The sequence below is a fragment of the Echinops telfairi genome, unplaced genomic scaffold (genome assembly GCF_000313985.2).
Source record: "Echinops telfairi isolate 266 unplaced genomic scaffold, ASM31398v2 ScPeMD7_7467;HRSCAF=8505_0, whole genome shotgun sequence".
NCBI lineage: Eukaryota > Metazoa > Chordata > Mammalia > Afrosoricida > Tenrecidae > Echinops > Echinops telfairi.
This window is the reverse complement of record NW_022111367.1, coordinates 8,580,080-8,603,173: the sequence shown is the minus strand read 5'-3', so window position 1 is coordinate 8,603,173 and position 23,094 is coordinate 8,580,080. Positions and strand designations below refer to the sequence as shown.

The window sequence follows — 23,094 nt, the reverse complement described above, 5'->3', positions numbered from 1 at the left end:
CAACCACATACTTAATGGCCTATGTGGTAGAATAACCCTTGGTTGTGGAGACTGTCCTGTGCATTGTCGGATGTCCACACACCAGGTACCGATAGCATCCCTTCCCTTCAGCGGGACAAGCAAACACTACCAAATGTGCGCTGGCAGTCATAATTCTCCTAGTGCTCTGGAGACTGGCCTCGCTAACTTTTCCAGAGTGACCGTCATCACTTCCGTTCATGATGACCAAGCCCACTCTTCTCCATCCGTGTTCCACTTTCTGTCCCTCTGCATGTCTTTGCCCTACTTCAGTGTCTCTCTTTTCTCACTCTAATTTTGCTTTCTTTATTAGATCCCTATACCCCGTAAGGCCCAGTTGAAGAGGCTCCATTTCCTCCCGGGTTCCTACTTGATTCGTCCACTGCAGGCGGAAGATCGTCTCTCTTTCCGTTGAAGCTGCATAGTGCACGATCCGAGCTTTGCCCCTTGCTAGCGCCCCCATCATCACGTTCTACTTCATGTTAGAGTATGGACACACCACACTGCTGTCCCTGATAGCTGGCACCCTGTCTTGTTCACATAGGTGAGCTCCACAACACTTCACGCAGTGGTTTCTGAATGGGTGTGCTATGAAAGCGTAAGGGTGACGTGGAAGCACTGTCAGTCAGCATTGTGAGAATGGAAGTACAGTGAACCCTCGTTTATCGCGGTTAATCGGTTCTAGACCCTACCGTCATAAATGAAATTCCGCGAAGTAGGATTCCTTATTTGTAAATCAAATATTTTCGTAGTTAGAGCATAGAGGACATGAAAAAGCACCCTTTAGTCACCATTACACTCGTATTATCCAATTTATTAAACGAAAAAGGGAAAATACAGTAAAACATTTTGGACGTTACAATTATCATTTATTATTTATTATATTATTTATGGCATCAAGCATGTACCGTATGAGCCAATCAGTGGCAGTCATGACAGAGCATGCGCTGTTACGCAAAAACCGCAATAGAGTGAAGCCGCGGAAGTCAAAGCGCAAAGTGGCGAGGGTTCACTGTACTGGCAACCGCTCCTGCTTTGGGTGGCTTGGGAAAGCTCCCTCCCCTTTATTGTCGTGGTCGTACCCCTGCCTGGAGCAGACGGACAACCTGAGAGCAAAGTGTGCTGACTGTAGGGTCTTGGGTGACGTAGGTTGTGGAACCCCAGGAGTTCAAGCATGGGAAGGGCACATTGTAAACTATACCACAAAGATGGAGAAGCTGGCTATTAAGTTCTCCGATGTACACAGGCAGACCTCATTTTATAATGCTTCACACGTTACAGGACCTGGGTTTTTTGTTTGGGGTTTTGTTTTTATGTTTCTTTTTAAAATGTTATCATTTTAATGGGGGCTTGTACAACTCTTATCACAATTCATCCATCCATCCATTGTGTCAAGCACATTTGTACATATGTTGCCATCATCATTCTCCAAACATATTCTTTCTACTTGAGCCCTTGGTAGCAGCTCCTTATTTTGTTCTCCTCCCTCATTCACCCTCCCTCCTCATGAACCCTTGATAATTTATTAATTATTATTATTTTGTCATGTCTTACACTGGCCGATGTCTCCTCTCACCCACTTTTCTGGCATCTGTCCCCCAGGGATGGGGTTAGATGTAGGTCCTTGTGATCTGTCCCCCGCCCCCAGGTCCTGTGTTCTGTACAGCCCTGCACAGAGCAGCTCTGTTGGTGCCATTTTCCCGACAGCGTGCGCTTGCTTCTGTGTTACATTTTAGTCATCCTCACGATCTTTCAAGCTCTTTTTTCAGTGCTGTTCTGCATGTCGTAGAATGCAGTATAGTGTAAGCAGAACTTCTATATGCCCTGGGGAACCAGAAACTTTGTGCAATTCTCTTTATTTTGGGTGGTCTGGGACTGAGCCTACAACATGACAGAAGTACGATGGTGTGTATTTGGAAAGCCAGAGCAAGGCGAGTCTGTTGTGATGCAGGTAGAGCTGCTGGGTGAGGTTGTGGTGGTTCCTGTTTTAGTTTACTCCCTGGAGCATCACCCCATTTCTTTAAACTTTATCTTGTACTTCTCTTTCCAATGTCTCTCACTTCCAGGGTCCCAGGAAGGTCTTCCTTCGCCCTTCAAGGTCTAGCTCATGAAAAGACGCCCTTTTGTTTCCTTCGCTGACTCGTTGGAAAACAGCTTCCAAGTGTTATAGATGACCAGACCCTCATTGTGTGGGGTGTCCCAAGACTACACCTTAGTTCAGCGATTCACTAGGTGGACGCCCAGCACTCAGCTGGTGGCCATGACCATGCTTGTGATTTATACACCAAATGCCAAGCAAATCACAGAAGGGAAAAGCAACTGGGGGGATGCCTTGGACCAGGTTCCAAGGGTCCTCTCCCGTTGGAATCATGTAGGACACGCGGAATTCCTCCAGCATCAAATTGCATCAACACATGTACAGTGTGGTCTACCAGAGAAGCCTGAGGTTGCTATTGGGAGTCAGGTCTCACAGGGACCCTCTGACAGGCACATGCCACAATTCCAGGCTCTCAGAATCAAAACAAGTGTTCCACTTAAGTCATTTTGGGCATACAAGCAGATTAAGTTCAGTGAGCAATTCTTAGCAGTTCTGGAAATGGTGGGAACACTCCCTAAATCCAGGTCCTCAGGGACCAGACAAGGGTTAGCCTTGCAAGAGTCCTGTCTGAAGATAGCTGTCTTGGGCTTGCTATATCAATTTTTTTTCCTATACACTTATGGTGAATGCTTATAATTTTAACATCAGTAAGCATTGAATCAGTCTACGGTTACTCTTGCCCACTTCGATACTCATTTACTGCCATTTGAGTTGATTCCAACTCACTGTGACCCTGTAGGACAGAGGAGAACTGTCCTATGGGTTTCCCAGACGGTAATTAATGCTTTACAGGAGTAGAAAGCCTTGGTTTTCTCCTGAGGAGAGGCTGGTGGTTTTGAACTGCTGACCTTTTGGTTAGCAACCCAACTCGTAGCCCATCAGGCTTTATCATCGGTCATCCTTCTACCAGGATGTAGCTAGGTAGGATCATGTACCACCTCTTGTGATTATGTCCAAATACAATTTTCTGTGGCTCCCATGAGGTGAATGATTGGTAAATACCACTCGTTGATGTTTCCTTCGTAAGGAAAGTTTGGTTGGTCTCAGCCAACACAAGTGTTCGTGGCTAGTTGAACAGTTAGACCAATGCCAGCATCAAGGTGATCTTCAATGTGGTGCTGAATAACTCACTGTCGGTGTTTACTTATTTTGCTCAGAAAACTCTGCCAGTCTTCCCCCAAGGACATGAAATCCAACTTCAGGTATTGAATATAGGAAATAATGACATGAACGTATCATTTTCTGGAGAAAGCGCAGTATTTAGCCCATTGACTAAGGTAAGTAGAATGACTTTCTATTTTGTCTTCTGATCTGATTTAAAATAAGATTTCAGAAGAGTTGTTCTTCTTGGTTCTTGTACAAATCTCACGCTCAGCCCAGAACGAAATGTCTCAGAATGGTGATCTGATTTTATCTTCGCTCTAGACCAATCAAAATACAAACAAAAAACCCAATGCCATCAAGTCCATTTCCGCTCACAGTGACCCCAGAAGATGGAGTAGAACTACCCCATAGGGTGTCCAAGGATGCGAACCTTTATGTGACTAGACTGCCACACTGTCCCACAGAGCAGCTGGTGGGCTTGAACCACCAACCTTTTTGTTAGTGGCCCAACTCTTAACCCACTGCACGACCAGAGTGCCTTCTCTCTACCAGTGTGCCTTGATATGCATTTGAGTCACCTGGGGAACTTGTTAAAACACAGTTTCTTAATGTGAGGCTCTGAAACTGTTGTTAACAAGTTCTCAAGTACTACTGCTGCTGCAGCCTAAGGAGCATCTCTTTAGGATCATTGGTCACTCTCAACTGGAGGTGATTTCCACTCCCACCCCCATCAGGAAACATTTGTTAATTTTGGCCGACACTTTGGTTTTCACAACAGGACTGTTCTATTGACACCTTGGATGCTACTGAACAACATACAGTGCACAGGACAGTCCACCACAGAGAATTCTCTCACGGTCATTGTGGGTTTCTGAGACTGTAACTGTGTAAGGGGTGGAAAGCCCAGTCTAGTGGTTTTGAACTGCTGACCATGTGGATCACAGGCCAACTTGTAACCACCACACCACACCAGTCCCAAAATGTCAATAGTGCTACAGTTAGGTTGAAAAATCCTAGACTAGGTGATCCTTGGTCATGATCACTAGGGCATATTGGAATCACCTGAAGAGTTTTAACAATTCTAGGACCCGACGTTGGAGATTTTTATTTAGTTGGTCTCATTCCTGTTCAGCCATGATTGAGAACCTTAGATCTTGCCAAATTAAAAACCTTGAAAGAAAAAGCAGAAAAAGACACTTTGCTTCCTGAGATGTGGGGCAGCCAGTATTCGTTTTCACCAGACTGTTGCTTTCCTTGGAGGCTGTTCCTTGCCTAAAGTTTGAAAAACTGTCCCCAAAATTTACCGTGAGAAAACAAAGTCAATGTAAACTGCATGATGAAAAGTGTCATTTCTGTGGCACTTCTGAAACACATCATCTCAAAGTTCTTAATGCTGAATTGGAGGGTTTGGCAAACAGATGCAACTCTCTCATTTCCCACCCCCACGCACATTTCCCGATGTCTTTGAACATGAGTTTGGGGTGTTAAACAATGTGCCACTGTGCAGAAAGACTCCAAAGAAACTTATCTCATATTAACTATGACTCTTTTCCCCCCTTGCCTACAGAAAAGCGAATTCAGGACTTTTAATATAGACACACTGCCAAATATAAGCATTGTCTCTAAAGGGCTTCAAGACACTCCAGTAATTCATACCTTTGAGCCCAGCCATCGCTACACCCTTCTGGTGTGGGACCCGAACTCTTACCGAGTGGTAAGTAGTTGAACACCTACAACGGATGCTACTGTTTGTGATGTTGATGACAGAGTTGCTTTGTGACATGATTTTGTCTTACCCCCTGCAGTAGTTGTTTAGATAATCATACATACCTGCCTTCTTCAAGAAACAAGCCATTTAACCTCCCAGGAAAAACTTGACTGTTGGTTGGTAAGGAAGGGGGCTATATCAGTCATAATTTCTACTGAGAGATTGGAAAATCAGAGCAGTTGCTGAGAAAAATATGAGTATATTGGGTGAAAGCAATATAGATACATTTAACATAAGGTCTTATGACAAAATGCAGAAGACTAGGTAGATGTGCCATAAACTGAGACTTTGGGCATCTAAAGAAGTTATAAAATATATCTAAAATTGTGGAAAGTAGATTTAAATTATTTCCTACAGAAGTCTTATATGGGCCTGCCTTTAATTAGGGACCTGCTGAGTGGCATCTAAAGTCTTAGAAGCTCATGTTACCCTCAAGGAAGCCCATGATTAAAGAAACAGAGCCCTTCAATGTAATCATGATGTCCTAAGAGACTACAATAGATATGAACCTCGCTCTCTCCTTTGTAAAAGCTGAAATGTTTGTCTGAATTTATTCTAAATAATCTGGTTTTGCAAATGGTTTTTATATTACTGTTTTCTCTCTTAGGTAAAGGATGGCCTTACTAAGAAACCAGAGAAAGGAGAAAATGGAATCAGGTATATATTTCTTTAAAACTTGAGTTAAAGTAGTAGCTTATGGAAGTAATGCATACCCATAAAAAAAGAAAGAAAACTCACTTTTACCAGCTAGGTTTTGATTTCTAGAAACCCTATAAGGACAGAGTAGAAGCGCCCCCTGCGCTTCTGAGGCTGCACATATTCACAGGAGCAGAGAGCCTCAGGTTTCTCTGGGAGCACAGCTGGTGGGCTCATGACCCATATGCCCCCAGGGTTCCTTATGCACACGCACAGTAGAGTTTCTGAGATTGCAAATATTTATGGGAGCAGACAGCTTTATCTCTTTCCCATAGGGCTGCAGGTGAGTTTCAACTGCAAACCTTGCAATTAGCAGCTCAGGCTTAACCAACTATGCCACCTCAGCTGTGCTTACTAGTAAAAGTTTGACTTCTTACCCCTAAAACTGGAAAAGATAAGGTTTCTCACTCACCCCATTCCTATTCAGAATACTTCTGAAAAAAACCTAGCCACTAAAATAGACGAGCAAAAGAAGTAAAAAGCATTCCAATTGGAAAGGAAGAATTACAATCCCTACTCAAAAATGACATCACTGTCTGCATATAAAGAATCTGTCTGAAAAATCTAGCCACTAAAATAGACATCGTGTATCGTGGTGGGGCCGGCCCTGTGGTCCTCTCTGTACACTGTCTGTGCCCACTGGGTTTGCCTCCTGCAGGATCCTTTGAAGACAAATGGCCCACTTGGTTTCATGCAAAGCTTAGGCACAGGGAACCCTGCTAAGACTGCCAGCCTTGGCCTGATGGCCTTATGGGGTGTTCCGTTCTAAGCTACATTGCAGCAAAAGGGATGCGGCTTACTCTTGTTCTAGAACCTGCACACACAGGTCTCTACCTCCTTAGAGAAGTTACTCAGAACTCTCTCTCACTGCTAGGTTAGCCTACTCCTTCCTCACCCATCCTTGGTGCTCTCACCTCCCCCAGGTCAGAGAAGGAAAGGGAAGTGACAGTCTTTCCTCCCATCCCCACTGCAAGCTCTGGCTGGGGACTGTCTTTAGGTACAAAGCCACCTCCTCTGGGTCCTGCACAACTTTAGCTCTAAAACCTCTGAAGAAGAAACTCAAAGGCTTGGCTGCCTTCCTGAAGGGGAAGGGACCCATCAATATAGATTTCAACCCCCACCTAGAACTCCAAAATATGGAACTAGTTAGGAGTTACAAAGAACTCAGGACAGCATCTGGCCTAGATCCATGTTGATTTTAATAAATTCCATTAAGCATGCACTTATGAGCAAGGAAGCAAAAGCAAGCCTAGGGTTGCTACCAGAGATTTTCTGCAAGCCTCATTAAGTTACCTGCAGAAAGAGAACATTGCCCAAGGTCAAGCTGCACAACCTGGATAATGCTGAGGTTCAATTGTAAGATGCATGGTTTTCTCTTTCAGATTTGTCAATACTTTCAATGATAACATCACCGTTGTGATGGATGGGAAAGTTTATAATAATATCAATACTAATAATGCCAGCGAATATCAGTTTTTTCCTTCTGGCGTGTAAGTATCCTCACTGGACACCTTGCTCCAAAGTTCAAGGATATCAAGTCTCTTTCTTTAAAGCCATACATCCAAGTTGTTACTTCCAAGAGTGTTAACCTATATTATCCTTTCTTTTCATAGAAAAAACATCAACATAAGCTCATCAGCTATTCCGCCAACCTGTACAAAGGAGTTTTCATCTTCCAGCCTTGAATTTGGCAGTGCATATACCTACATAATTGTGAGGCAGGTTAGTAATTCTTAGCACTGAATCAAAGATTATACTCAAACTTTATTGATCTAGATCCTTATAAATGTTTAGGATTTAGTAATGACATAATCAGAGTAATATTAGGATAAGCATTTTAAATGGACTTAGAACCATTTACTCCTCACTGTATTTATCATTGATTTAAGTTAACCATTGGAATAAAATTAAACACATTGACTTACTCTGGCTAAGATACGTCCTTATAAACTATCATCACGGAGGCTAGGAACTTGTAGTGCAAAGAGATGGCAGTGGTTTAAATAAAGATGACTTCTAAGCTACTCTCCTATTTAAGAGGAAAACAATACTCTATTTTCAATTCCCACGAAGGCTACTCCATCTTAAGTACAAAATATAGCATTAAAAATTTACTTGTAAAATGTCTACTTACTTAACAAATCTTATGGCTTAACTCTAGAAGGTAAAACTCAATTTCCCTATATGAACTTTTTAAAAAAATAAAAGAAATCTTGACTTTGATTCTTCCCCTCCACACCCCACCCTTTTTAAAAACCGTTTTAAGCAGTTTAAACAGCTTCATCCACATATCATACAATTTAATAGATCAACCATATCAAGAAGAGTTGTACAACCATTACAAAAATAAATTTTAGAACATTTTATTTTTCCCCCTGACTCATTGTTATTCATTTAATTTTTTCTTTTCAATTTTGGCAAAAATAGACACACCGAAACATCCACCAATTCAACAACTTCCACGTGTATAATTCAGTGCCTATACTCTTTGTGTTGTACAATCATTATTGCTATCCCTCTCCAAGTTGTTCCACCACCATTAAATGAACTCAGTGCCCCTAAGCCCAGCAAACACTTTTCCTCCTTCAGCCATGGTAACCGTAGGTCAAGTCTGGCTACTTTCTTTCTTTCTTTTAGTAGTTTTCTTGCTGTAATATTAAAATATCATACGAGTTGAACCGCTTCTCAAAAGAGTTGTCTATACATCAGCACAATTGGCTCTTAACGCTCCCTCCCCGCTCTTCGTCCCTTTTGGCCTTGTTTTAGAGTGATGGCTGCCCCAAGATAGAAGAAGTTGAAGACATTGCACCCAACACGGTGAACATGGCTCTGCAGATCCCCCAGTACTTCCTTCTCACGTGTGGAGAAGTAGTCTTCTCGGTCACCGGACTGGAATTCTCGTATTCACAGGTGCTTTGTCAATTTAATTTGTATTACCCCACCCCTGCTGAACCTATCTGTGTGGGAAGAAATCCAACCAGAATGCTCCGTAGAAGCAAGGATGGTGAAACTTCAAATCACGTGCTTTGGCATGTGTTTAGGAGGGACACGTCCTTAGAGAAGGACATCATGCTTGCTCAGGTAGAGGGTCAGTGAAGAGCAGGAGACCCTCCATGTGAAAGATTGACACAGTGGCCGCCATGATGTGCTTACACATGGGGATGGGTGTGAGGATGGGGCAGGACTGGGCAGTGTTTTGTTCTCTTACACACGGGGTCACTATGAGTCAGAACTGACTCAATAGTACATGACAATAACAACCCCCACACAACGACAACAATATTCCAGCCTTAAAAAAAAAAAATGCTTGTTGTTAGTTGCCAGTCTACAACTAACTGGTTATTTATTTATTTAAATAATTTTATTGGGAGCTCTTACCAATAGCCCAACATTCCATAGTTCAATCCCACCCAGCAGTATTCTACCATTGCTACCACAGTCCGTTTCAAGACATTTTCTTTCTTCTTGAACTTCTTGATATCAGCCCCCCCTTTATCCCTTCCTTCCACACCTCCCCCTGGGGAACCCTTATTTATTTATTGTGGCTTCTTACACCATCCAATATATCCATTCACATATAATTCTGTTCTCTGCTCCCCTTGATTGGGGTCATACTAACTGGTAGTTAATTTAATCTCATATAGCCATATGTTCATACAAGGTTTTAAAAATTCTAGGGGAAGAAAAAGAGTATTTTCTATAGAACAGGGTCCTTGAGATCACTGTCTTGTCTTTACAGCAGCATGGATGTATACACACCACATGCACGTGCATGTATTCTCACTGTTACATGATAGAAATTCAAGCACCAAACCTAGGTAGAAAAAACTGTATTAGTGACTGCTATCCAGATCGTGATTAGGAGCCCTGGTGGTACAGTGGTTATGCATTGGGCTGTGATCCACATAGTCAGCAGTTCGAAACCACCAACAGCTCCTCCAGAGAAAGACTGGACTTCCATAAACAGTTACAATCTTAGAAACCCACCAGGGGCTTGCAATGAGTCAGCATTGACTCAATGGCAGTGAACTTTAAGGTTATCCTGGTCATAATAGCCAGTAGAGTCTACATTCTGAAACAACCGAAGGATATCAACTATTCATAACAGTGTTCGTCTGCAGGTTTCTGTCCTCATGTTTCCATTGAAGTTGTTTTGTAGCTCCCAGGAAATATGTGGAATACATCCTGACTTTGAAACAAGATAAAACAAGTTTAGAAGAAAAGTAGTTCATTAATTAGCACTAGGCTAACGAGACAAATTTTGCTGGTGCCTGAATTGCTTCATTTCTGAACCATTTCATCAAAACCACAGTTACAGTCACTATAGTCAAGCAGCAGTTCGATTGCCTAGCACCTCTGAGATGTGTCGTGTCAGCAGGCGATGTGAGTTCAGTCACCCCTTTCTGCAATGAGCTGTCTCACGCTCAGTGGGGACTGTCATTTAGGCGACAAGAACATGAAGAGAGGTTGGGATGAAATGACAGGGGAGCTCACAGAACAGCAAGCTTGCTGCAGAGATCAGCTTCTGTTTGAAGGGGGGGAAATGTTGTATGGGATGACTCTGCTTGGGAACTCGCCTCTCGAAGAGGAATTGGTCCCTAGGTAGATTTGTCAACCAGCCAAGATACCAGCTTTGCAGATGCACGTTGAAAAGTTGTGTACGCTGATACAGCATCCGTGTTTGGGCGTCTGGCTCCCTGTGTGCTTATCCTTTGTATCAGCCTGACTCCCCAAAGGCATTTCAGCATTTGGCTGCTGCATGAAAGGAACCTTCAAGTGTGTTCTCCTGCTCTGCGGTTGCCTCGGGTTCAAATTCCCTGTGCGTTGTGTCCACAGGCTCCTTCCAACATGAAGTCGGTGCTGCAAGCAGGATGGCTGTTGACCGTGGCTGTTGGCAACATCATTGTGCTGATTGTGGCAGGGGCGGGCCAGTTCAGCGAGCAGGTACTGGGCAGAAAAGGAGGTTGTGCGTTCCTGTCTTCTCTGTGGGTGGTCATCATGGCGACTCTCTCAGCTGCCGTCTGGGCGAATGGGGGCCTGAAACTGCCGGACCCCCCAGCTGAGGCTGGAAATCATGCAGTTGGACAACGAAATAGACACTAACAGGGTTGGGCTAACACTTGTGGTTTATTATCAAAGGAAAGGTCTTTCCTAGCTTATGTTTCTGGCCCGTCGGGCTGTCAGAAAAATACTATATACTTGGGCATTCAAGGAAAGCTGATCACTTGAGCTTTGTGGCAGTCGCTGACCACTGTGCATCTGCCCGATGGCAGCCACCAGCCACTCTATCTTCAGTGACTATAGCTCCCTGGCGCTAAGTCAGACATTTCACTCAGAAGTTTTCATAATACAGCCGTCCCTCACAATATCACAGGGTCAGTTCCGTGAAGCGGCTATCACAATAAGGAGAGTCACCAAATTCAACCTTGCAAGTGTAGCTAGACCAGAGGATGTACACTGGTACAGATAGGAACTGGAAATACAGGGAATCCAGGGTGGATGAGCCTTACAGGACCAGTGGTGTGAGTGGCGAAACAGGGAGGGTAAAGGGAGAATGGGTAGGAAAGAGGGAACCAATTACAAGGAACTATATATGACCTCCTCCCTGGGGGACAGACAACCGAAAAGTGGGTGAAGGGAGACATAGGACAGGGCAAGATATGACAAAATACCAATTCATAAACTATCAAGGGCTCATGAGGGAGGGGGAACGGGGAGGGAGGGGAAAAATGAGGACCTAATGTTGGGGGTTTAAGTGGAGAGAAAATGTTTTGAGAATGACGAGGACAATGACTGTACAAATGCACTTAACACAATTGATGTGTGTATGGATTGGGATAAGAGTTGTATGAGCCCCTAATAAAATTATTTTTAAAAAATAATAAATAAATAAGGAGAGTCACACGGAGTTCCTGGTTTCCCAGGGCATCTACAAGTGATCCTTATACTAGACTATCATTTATTAAGTGTGTAGGAGCCCTGGTGGTGTAGTGGTTATGAGTTAGGCTGCAGTCCGCAAGGTCAGCAGTTCAAAACCACCAGCAGCTCCTTAGGGAGAAAGATACGGCTTTTTACTCCAGTAAAGTCTCAAAGTCACAGGGGCAGTTCTGCCCTGTTCTAGAGGGTCGCTGTGAGTGAGTATTGACTCGATGGTAGTGAGAGTTGTTTTGTTTTTTAATTAAGTGTGTAACAGCATTATGAAAAAGTTTGAAATATTTTGAGGATGATTGAAATGTAACCCAGAGACATGATGTGAGCACACGCTGGGAGGGGTTGGGGGTGGCACTGAGAGATTTGCTAAAGGCATGGTTGCCACAGATTTTCCATTTCTTTAAAAACAACAACAAAAACATACGCACACATTATCCTCCTGGCACAATGAAGCCAACTGCAATGAAACAAGGTATGCCAGTACCTAATGTGAGCACTATTCTAAAAATTGCTCGAAGTTTCCACCTTAGTTGAGAGGGGTCTTTGCTGGCAGGTGAACAGCCAACCCAGCTCTTCAGCATCTTGGAACTCATAGGGATGGTCTGTACTGATGCCACGTTCTCCTAAGCTCCAGGTGTTGCCAAGGAGAGGGCTGGGAGGGAGGTCCTAACAAGCCACAGTTCAGCACAGTTTTACTCCCTCAAGGATATTAGTAGACACTCTCTGGTCCCCACCCTTCCAGGGGCCAGCTATACATGTGTCCGAAGGCAGGGAGTGTTCAGAAATGTTGTTTTCCCATCTGATTGTCTTGGGCTTCTGGCCTATTGGGCTGTCAGGAACACGTGACCTGCCTACTTGGGCGTTCAAGAAACGCTGGCCCCACTGGCTCGGTGGCAGTCGCCGACCACGGTGCATCCGTGTGGTAGCGGCCACCAGCCGCTCTGCTGCTGCGGCATCTGTGAGAGTTCCCCACTGGTTTTCCATAACAAGTTAAAGTATCCTGCTGCCTGTGGAGATCGCAGGAAATATACATGAGGGACATACATGAGTATAACGTGCGGTTTGTTTGTTTTGTCTTTTCCCCCCCCTCCGTGGTGGCAACTCCCAATGCCTTTGAAGTGGGCGGAGTACATTCTGTTCGCTGCATTGCTTCTGGCCGTCTGCATCATATTTGCCATCATGGCTCGATTTTATACGTACGTCAATCCGGCCGAGATCGAAGCTCAATTTGATGAGGAGGAGGAGGAGGCGGAGGAGAAGAAGAAGAACTTTGAAAAGCATAACCAGTATGGTGTAAAGGAGCCCACCTCACAGACCCAGATGTGAAGGGCCAGAGCCCGGAGGAGGAGAGACTGGATGCAGACACACTGACTTCTGGCCCCAGCTGGTAGGACAGGCCATGGCCGTGGCCCTTGATGGGCACCATTGCAAAACGTTGCCCAAACCAAGTCAGCAGTGAGCATCAAACTTTGGAAGAGTCTTTTTTCTTTTCTTTTCTTTTCTTTTCTTTCTTTCTGTCTTTTTTAAAAAAAGAGAACTCTTATTTAAAACTCAGCCCTTTTACAGCACCGACTGTGTACTTTACATCTCACCCCCTTCCATCTCACAAAGAATAAAGTCATTGGACGGAGGTTTTTGAGAAGTCAATGGAGTGCTGTGGTGTCTGCATTGTCGCACACTTAGAAAGCATCTTGAGCGAGGCAGGGCCCCATGCTCAGAGGGAATTTACGTCGTTTCCCATGGTGGGCTTCTCTGATAACCTTCCCTTTCCAGTTTGAATCATTGGCCCCTACGTCCTTTTAAATCCTGCATAAGTCCGAAGACCATTCGGGTAAGGGCTGGTGAGATTTTTGGCGTTTCAAGGGCACCCAAAAAATTCCTGTTCTTAAAAGCAATTGTCCATGTGTTGTTAGGGAAGGTGACAGATCTTTAATAGCTGATGATAAAAGCACAGGACATTCTCATCCGCGTTTCTTCAAAAGTTGATAGAAGCATGCACGGAAGCCAACCCTGTGGGTGACACATCACGGGACGTGAGCGTCATGCTGAGGAGCTCGGTTTGCAGCTGGCCCTGCGTGTCCCAGGGTGGCACCCGTGAGTACCCGAGGGGAAGTTCAACGGTGGCTGGCGGGCTGCCAGCACATCCTGAACGGGCTTCTTTATCCCTAACAAAGCGTGTTGAAACGTGCCCCTGTGACAGCGGCTGGCTGGCTGCAGACACGTGTTCTCAGGGCAGACTTGTCTTAGTGCCATTATGAATCAGAGTCAACTCGATGGCAGGTGGGGAAGGTTGTTGACTTTTCTCTTTTCGTGTCAGTAGGGTACTTTCAAAAAAGGAGCTCAATCAAAACAGTGGCTTGCTTCCAAGGAGAGCTACTGAGCTAGTTAAACCCAGGGCAGAAAGGTCAGATCAGAAGGTGATGGTGCCTGTTGAGGGGGGATTCCAAAGAGACCATCTGGGTTTTCTCGAAGAATACATGACAATCATGGGGGGTGGGGGCGGGGTACTAGGAAGATGTTTCCAGAAAATTGCATTGGTGAAAAAAAGGACAGGAAAATCCCCATCATGACCAGGTACCTGCCCATTCTTCGAGGGTAGCAAGGGCTATCCTGGGAGAATTTCACTGGGAAACCTTACCCCATGCACCCCACAGCCCTGATCGTGCCCCCTCAGACTTCTTGTTCCCACAACTCAAAGGACACTTAAACGGAACATGATTCGCGTCCCCCGAAGATATGGAGAGAGCTGTTTTGATGTGGTGTGAATGGAAGCGCTGTATTCTCTGGGGAAGGTTAGAGAGATGGGAACTTGCCATCCGAAGTGTGCAGACATTGATGGAGGATGGCTGCACACTTGGGTATTGTAGTTTAGAAAAGTATGTCTACTATTTGTAGTTGTCCTGTCTGACCTCCCTCCTAGATTTGTATGTTTCTTTTATCTCCAGGCTCTGTGTGTGCATGCACACGCGCACCGCCTTGTATTTTTCTCAGTGTTCCCGAGAACTTATTGCTTGAATAAAAATTTTCCAAAATGTTAACACTAAATGCCTAATTCTTCCATGTGTGTTTCTCACTTTGCCATTCCCGGGTGCCAGACCCAGAATACGGTTCTCTACGATGGCTCTCTCAACCCACATTTCTTAATTGAGGCCCCCCACTCATCCATACCCCAGACACATCTCCTTTCTCTCCTGTACTCACCCCGATCCAATCAACACTGAACTTCTTGTTCCTGAAATGCATCAAGTTCTCCTCTCCAAGCCAAGAGCAGTAACAAACGTGAGCTGAGACACTGATTCCCTCCCCAGTCCCTTTTACCGAGCCACCTCTAGCTCCTCTTCATTCTCGGGAGTAGGGATCACTTCCCCAAGGAGCTACCTGCTCGCTTCTTCCCCCCACCCCATGCTGTCTCTTCTCTGAACCTGGCAGCACATCATAACACACTTGCATGGCGTGAGACTGAATACTACGTTTATCTTGTTCACATTAAGTCTCTTTGTTATGCTGGGGCTTCAAAAAAAAATTCATGGGAAAATGAAGCTAAAAGATCATTGGAACTTTTTAAAGCCCCCTCACATTTGTTAATTCCATGTGGCAGGTGTCTTTTTAAAATCAATACCCTAAACCTGTCAGGCTATTAAATCAAGGTGGAAGAGGCAGAGAACTAAACGAGTTACTGTAATACAATCAGGTTAGGATTTGACTGAATTTGAGTGAACAAATTCTACCGAGAAAAATTCAATCTAAGGGAGTCTGATCTGTGGTGAGGTGCCTTGAAATGTACAGATTATACCTTAATCAAGGCAACCATGCATTACAACAATGGGCTCTCGGTTGTCATTGCCCTTCTCTTGCCAATAAATGAAAGAAATTTGATCCTAACTTTTCTATCGGCTCCTGTGTGGCTTTCAGCAGCTTGCAGTCACATAGCTATCTGCAAGCTGTCTGGTCTTCTGTAAAGCAGAGCACTGGGCAAAGGTCTTAAAAGTGCTTTGTTTGAGGGTGGTTCGTACATAAAACCTTCAAAATCCTTGAACGAACATCTGCATGCTCCTCAGCCTACCGTGATGCCTACATCGTAATGGGCTTTGCTTAGGGAAGGGAATTATACCTCCACGATGTCACTGAAGTAGTTAGTTTATTGTGTGAACCTGGCCAATAAATGCATGTGGGGTTAATTGAAGGGCGGAAAGATAAATGGCTCGGTGAGCCTCGCCTTTCAAGTTCTCGGGTCTCTTGCTTTGTGATGGTCAGATCAGGGTGCAGCTGCCTTAGCCGATTTCCTGCTTCAGCTGGCAAGGCTCACTTCCTGCAAGACATCCCCGAGGAGAAGCCACAGTGACTTATCCCAATGCAGCCCTGGGTGCTGGAGCAGCTGTGTAGAGACCCCTGCCAGAGCTGAGATAATTACACATTCACCCACTAGGCTTTCCTCCTGCAGTGAGCATCATTGCATGTGTTTTGTGAGATGGAGGAGGACTTTGTGGATTGGTGTCAGACATATGGGTTAATGTTGGACTTGTGGGCTTGGTCAGCACTGAGTTGGGATGTTTTCTTGATGTGCACTTAACCTTTATATAAAACTCTCTCTTACACATGAGTTTCTGTGGTTTTGTTTCTCTGAAGTCCCCAGACTAACAGAGTCAGGGACCCTTAAAGGAGAATCTGAGGGTGGAGAGGGGCTGGATACTTTGCTCACCAGGTTTGAGTACTCTGAGTAAATCACCAAGATATATTTTTCTATCTGTGATGCTGTCCCCCCCAAATACTGAATGTACCCTGAGCTGCCAGGAGAACAAACACATGGGTCTAAGAAGAAATACCACCAGAACGTGCCTCATGAGGGGGAGCAGGGAGACATGTCATAGGAAAGGCCAGTGACCAGAAGAGGACACCCTGCGGGCAGAGGGGAGGGGAGGCCCTCGGTGAGGTGCATTGGCCTAGGGGCTGGAACAGAGAACGCACACATAGCAAGGAACATGAAGGTGGCACCTGCATTAGGCCGGGCTGACGAGAGAGAAATCCAGTGATACTCATCTATGGACAAGAGAGAGCCTTATATCAAGAAAGCATGCCAGCCCAGTCCAACTCTTAGTCCATGCATCCCTCTTCAGACTCCGCAGGCACATGCGATGACGCAGACTGCAGGAAGAGCACAGGCCGGCGGTGCAGAGCCGTGTGGATCCAAGGCCGGTGGACACATGGCAGGCATCTGGCAACCTTCAGGGTGGCCAGAAAGCAGGCAGGTGAAGGAGGAGCGAGAGGAAAGGGGGCTCTTCTGTCTCCCAGGGCCCTCCTTAGGAGAGGGCCACACCCCGAAGGAAGCGCCATCACGCTGGGACCTGACTGACAGGTCTGACTCCACCCTTAGCCAGGAGTGTCTAGTTGACATTACATCTCTAACCACCGCAGCAGCAGACCAGGCTCCCTGCTCCCATATACAGGGTCATCACCAGAGTTGGGGCAGACTCAAGGAACAACTACAAAGATATTACCTGACCACGTTTTCCCAACATAATGCTGACTGGCAGGACCAGCGGAGTGTTCCGGATGAGGGTCTGCACACTGCGGCTCAGGAGCCCCGTGTGCCTCTATGGGTACATACATGTGGCTCTGAAGTAAAAGTCAAAAATTGTAAAGGATTTTATTCAGATAATGGTGATTTCATTTGTGTGTGTGTGTGTTTCAAATAATTTTTAAATTATTGTGGAGGACAGGATTTACTCCGCTGTGTCAAAAGTTTGTCGACCCCTGTTCAGATATAACTTCTTTTTTGTTTGTTTCCTTTTTATTTTTTAAAAAATAATTTATTATTAATTGAAAGTTAATACATATATCATATTATTCCATAGTCAATCACATCAAGCAGAATTGTACAATTGCTACCACAACCAGTTTCCAAACATTCTTTTTCTTCCTGGACTCCTTGACATCGTCTCCCCCACCACCTCCACTGTACCCCCTCCCTCACCCCCCAAACCCTTATTCGACTTGCAGTTTCTAGAGGCTCATCAATCGTGGGTTTCATAGATTGAAACACTGAAAATCACGTAACACAACTTCAAGAGATTGACCCCAGGGACTTCACACTTCAAGATACACCCTAATAAGAACAAAGAAAAAGAAAGCAAAAATACAAAAAGGTTGCAAAGCAGATCGGGGCCCAGTGTGCATCAGAGGGGGTGATCAGCTGGCAAAGTTTTAATGACTCAAATCAGATTTCTACCTTTGGTCTTCTAGTCTTTTGATTATGTATTTATTTAAATCATCAGACTGGGGGCTCTTACAGCTCTTATCACAACCCATCCATCCATCCATTGTGTCAGGCATATGTTTACACATGTTGCCATCATCATTTTCAAAACATTTTCTTTCTACTTGAGTCCTTGGTATCAGCTCCTCATTTTCCCCCCTCCCTCACCCCCCCTGCCCTTAGTGTTTCACTCAGGTGTGATGGGATCAGATTGGACACCATTCCCGCAGTGTGTCTCCAGTGCTCTCCCCATAGCGCTGTGGGTCAGTGAGGGACATCGTGTCTCATGGTGGAGCCGGCCCTATGGTCCTCTCTGTGCATTGTCTGCTCTGAGCAGGAATATTGTCCTTGAGGTTTGGTGGACCAGGATGCATTCCACTCTCTCTCCTTCCTGTGATGATAAGGAATGCGATAAGAAAGTTGAAGTTGCTCTAGGGTCGCAATAAGAACAGAAGAAAACAGGATAACCCCACGCTTGTGTAAAGGTCAGCTTAACTGTACAATGTTTCCCTTCTATATCCGGTAGCTTCTTAGAAACACTACACGCTGGTTCAAGCTAAAAGACTATGCAAGGTTCTGCATGCTTTCTGTGTGACCCAATGAACTGTAGGCCTATAAAATCTTGTCCCCAGTTGAACCTTGGGGTCCACACCCTGCACTCAACAGAGTCTGGTGTGGTCCCTCAGTGATGAGTCTGGGTTTGGACCCAATAATCCTTTTAAACTATACTCGGTCTCTGCTCATTTTGTTTATTCAACGACCTGCTTACAATACTTCCCTCTTCATTTTCTCTTGTGTGCTCTGACCAGACGTACACCTCTCCCTGAGCCATCACTTCAGTGCTGTCCTCAGAAGTGAATTCTTCTGGCGGGGGGGATTGGAGGGAGGGGGCTTCCACGTAGTTGGGGTAGGTGCCGGCCCCTCAGACCTCTCTATTGGTTCCCTGCTTCATGCAGGTATGTTGCTTTCAGGTCTGGGCACACTGGGTTGAAGTCTGGTCTCTCTCTCCCTCTCCTGTGGCGATAGAAACAGTACCCTCCTCTTGAGTGGGTTAATGCTCTGTTCCCTCACTACCTATGTCTTTTTTCTTTTCCCCCCTTCTCAGTTGGCTGCCACATGTATTCCTGGATTGGGTCTGGCCCTGCCATCAGATATGTGACTTCTCACCAGGGAAATGTCGGTTGGGGTAGGTAGAAGAGAGGCCAGGCCATATCAATAACCTCCGCTTTCTGCCCTTTGCTCAACCTCACATTGGATGCTTCATGTCCTTTCTAAGTTCTAGGCTGAACCAGAAGTCTGTAACTGAAAGGGTGCACAGGGCATGGTGGTTCCAGTACAATTCAGCACGGGCTGGGGGCAGTGGAGGAAACACCCGGAAACGAACTGCTTGAGTTAGAAATGGCAGGGCTGTGGCTTGTACTTAAAAGTCAGAATAATTTGTGAAGTGTTTATAGTGCACATATGAATGGTTTTCCTGTCGGCCTGTTCTAGTTTTAATCCCACCTAACCGCTAATTCTTTTTCATGTGGTGTGTGTTCTTTATTTCTCTAAGGGTGCCAAAATATTAATTTGAGTGTCTATTTTAGACTTTTAAAAATTGCTCTAGTAAATTTTATGTTCAAGTTCGATCTAGTTGGCCGTTTGAGTCATCGATTTTTGTCATGCCCTCTGGGATTCATTTGGAAGCCTCACGTTTTAGATGAGAGCGGCTGTTAACATTTCTAGAACCTTTAATATTGCTAAGCACTCTGCCGCATTTAGCGTACAAGCCTGTGATGCTTCGTGAATGTCCTATGATACTGGTTACTACTGTAAGGGTTTTTGGGGTGTGAAACGGAATTAAAGATCCAATTGGTAAAGTTTTAGATGCAGGCTTTATTGAGAAGCTTGCGGGCGGGTTCAGCAACTCAGGTATTGAGCCAGTGAAGCCGCGCCAGGGGAATTTCTGGCTGCGTTTTTATATCCCCTGGTGGCAGGCACAGCTGCACACAGGGGCTTCAAAGGGAAGCGCTCATTAATCTTATCTATAGGTCCTGGACGGTGGAATAAACACATCTTCAAGGAATGTTAATCTTATCTATAGGTACAGGGCGGGTGGAGTAAACATATCTTCAAAGAACATTCTTTCTCAGGGATGTCTGGTTCTCAGAACTGGTGATTTTCAGGGAGGGAAGGGGAGGCAGATGTGAGGGGGGCCCATGAGAGGTGAGTTCTGAGAACCAAGAAGGTGCCGGATTCAAAATGGAGTCCCTTGTGCCAAGACCAGGCATACCAGACTCTGCCTTATAGTGAAAAGGGGCGGAGTCAGTCTCTTCTGTAGCTGCTTCCTGCTGGTAAAAGGGTGACGAGTTCAGGAGTGGAAGGGGGGGTATTCAGGCAGAGTACTGGAATTCCTGGCCCGGCACAGGGCGAAGAGGTTGGTATTGTTGTAACATCATCTGATGGACTGCTATGCGGGTGATTTCATGGAGTTGGCTCTGTAAGAGCTGGATAAGGCAAGAGACAATTAGAAGCAAAATTGTAACTAAAATTATGGGCCCTAATATGGGGGCTAAGAAGGAGTACAAGGAGGAGCTCCACCAAAATGAGGTTTCACCCCATTTTAATCCGGTGTTTCGTAGTTCATGACTTTATTTAGTTTATTTAAGGTCTGGACGTTGGTTTCCACAATTCCCGACTCATTGATATAGTAGCAGCATTCCTCCTGAAGGAAGAGACAGGTTCCTCCTTTTTCGGCTGTGATGAGGTCTAAAGTGTGACGGTTCTGCAAAGTAACTTGGGCAAGAGAGGTTATTTGCCTTTGTAGGGAGGCTAGGGAGTTTGCAGAGGCATCTAGGGCCAGTTGGAAACGGGTGGTAAGTTTGTCTGTCGTGATGGAGTGCTCCAGGGCCCCGCCACTGAGTCCCACTGCAACTGCTGACGAGGCCAAGGATAGACCTGCAATTACAGGGAGAAAAATTGCTCTTTTAGTTCGGCGGCCATGCACCTGTACGTACTTGCCCCGGAATTCGGCTGGAGTATATATTGTGAGCTGTGGGACTAGGGTGACGGGTAGGCACAAGAGGGCGGAAGTAGCGCTGACATTTAGGTGTTTAGTGAGAGTGCAGTTGCACCAGACGAAAAATCCTTCTGGGGCTGTCACTGGTCCAGAGGGGGTTTGGGTCGTATTACAGAACTGAGAGAATGCGTTTGAGTAGCAGAATGGCACCTGCGTGTCCTCTGGTTGCATATACAGGGGTACATTTGAAACGGTTACTGGCTGTGTGGTTGTTGTGTTAAGTGAAGTTGGCAGGGCAGGTGCTGGCACTGCCGCTAGGGGAGGGTGTTCCAGGGCCATGCACATGAGGCAAGTGGAGAGGCTGCCAAGCCCAGTGAGGTTGGCGATGGCAAGTCCCTGTTGTCGTAATGTAAGCCAGGAGAAAGGGGACTCAGAAACTTCGGAAATTTGGTTGGAGAGCTGTTGTTCTTGGGTCTGAATGATGTGGTGGACAGTAGATTGGACTTGCACCAAGGACCTCCAGATAAAGATTCTGGAGGTGGGAAAGGAGTCCCATGATTGGTGGTACCAGGCGCCCTCGACTGGCCTGGTCCATCTACTATCCCAGGGATCTGGGATGGTTAGGGTCTATTGGCTTCCTGACCAGTAGAATCGGTGGGACTTGCTAATAGGGTAAGCGTGAGCGTAATGAATGGTGCACGACTTCCACGGGCAGCCAACGTTTTCGTTTATGTAATGCTTAGCGCAGGCCGGTTTGGAATTTTGGTCATAGAGAAAACATATTGCATTCCTGTATTCTTTACCTTTATCTGCTCCTCTAAAGGCGGTAAAGGCGGAAAAGTTGAGGAAAAGTGCAGAGGCACACCCAGTGGGGGGGCAGTCAGTGGTGGCAATAATTTTTCCTTTTCCCGTTAGTTTAATATCATGCCCCTGCCAGTTTTTTGGTCCCGTGGTGTAATTTTCGCTTAGAAAAAACCTCCAAGCGAAAGGAAAAGTTATACTAGGCTTGGCTGCCTGGCTCTGTGAGGCAAATGAGGTGGAGAGACAGAGGGCCAGTAGGCTGGACAGACCACTGGTGGCCATGGTCAGTTTTGGTTACTGGTTTTACCCTCGACAAGTGTACCCAAGAGTGCAAGCCTGCAACCTTGACTGCCGAGGGGGTAGTGAGGATGACTGTATATGGACCTTCTCACCGAGGTGCTAAAGGTTTGGGTGCTAGTGATTTAATTAATACGGCGTCTCCTGGATGTACAGATTTTGGGAGGTCAGGGGAGACTGGAGAGGGCTCAGGAATAGCGGAGTTAGCGTGTTGTCTAAGGTGCACAGCAGGGACAAATACGGCAAGTATGAGGCTAATGGAAGGCTGTTGCTGGGAGGGAGAGGGGAGAAAAGGAAGGGCCGTCCATAGAGTATTTCGAATGGACTGAGGCCGGATGGTAAACTGGGAGTCCAGGTGGATGGGAATAGTAAAAAAGGCATCCTTGAGATCTAAGACAGTAAAATGGGTCGTGTTTGCAGGGATTTGGGAAAGGAGGGTGTAGGGATTGGGGACTATAGGGGTGATGGGGACTACTGCGGCATTAATTAGGCGGAGGTCCTGCACAAGGCAGTATTGTCCATTAGGCTTTTTTACGGGTAAAATAGGGGTGTTGCAAGGGGAATTTACGGGAGTGAGCAGACCCTGTTTTAACAGCCTGTCTATTATGGGCTTAAGGCCTAGTCGGTGAGTTTTGGAAATAGGAAACTGGTCTGTTGGGGAAAACTTCAGGATTTTTTAACTTGATTAACACTGGGGTGTGGTGGGAGGCAACAGAGGGGTGCTTGTGTCCCACACCTTTGGTGATACTTCTGGTAGGCGGGAAATGACAAGGGGTTGTGGCATGTGGTCTTGACTATTGAGCATGACCATTAGAAGATTAAAGGAGGTTGGGGGGCTAGAAAAGGAAATAATAGCTTTTAGTTTGGATAAAATGTCTCTGCCTAGTAGTGGGGCTGGGCATGAAGGGATAACTAGGAAGGAGTGCGAGAATGGAGTTTTGTTAAACGTGCGGAACAGCGGTTGGGTTTGCCTAGGGGTTGAGGGGGACCCGTCAATTCCCACTACAGAGATCTGGGAAGGAACAGTAGGGCCCGAGGGGATCACAGAATAGGTAGCCCCTGTATCCACCAGGAAAGAGATGGATTTACCCGCTACCTGGAGCGTGACCCTGGGCTCGGCGAGGGTTACC

General features: G+C 45.8%; 1 protein-coding gene across 1 annotated transcript in view; it reads left to right on the top strand.

The window, feature by feature from the left end:
• Positions 1-13,262, top strand: part of SLC15A1 (solute carrier family 15 member 1) — a 35,394-nt gene extending 22,132 nt beyond the window's left edge. Inside the window, exons 16-23 of the mRNA XM_013005077.2 lie at positions 3,274-3,393; positions 4,788-4,934; positions 5,596-5,645; positions 7,067-7,174; positions 7,298-7,406; positions 8,451-8,594; positions 10,521-10,628; positions 12,735-13,262. Of these exons, the coding sequence (XP_012860531.1) occupies positions 3,274-3,393; positions 4,788-4,934; positions 5,596-5,645; positions 7,067-7,174; positions 7,298-7,406; positions 8,451-8,594; positions 10,521-10,628; positions 12,735-12,941 (993 nt within the window). The 3' untranslated portion in view covers positions 12,942-13,262. The remainder of the gene's footprint in view (positions 1-3,273; positions 3,394-4,787; positions 4,935-5,595; positions 5,646-7,066; positions 7,175-7,297; positions 7,407-8,450; positions 8,595-10,520; positions 10,629-12,734) is intronic.
• The last annotated feature ends 9,832 nt before the right edge of the window (positions 13,263-23,094 follow it).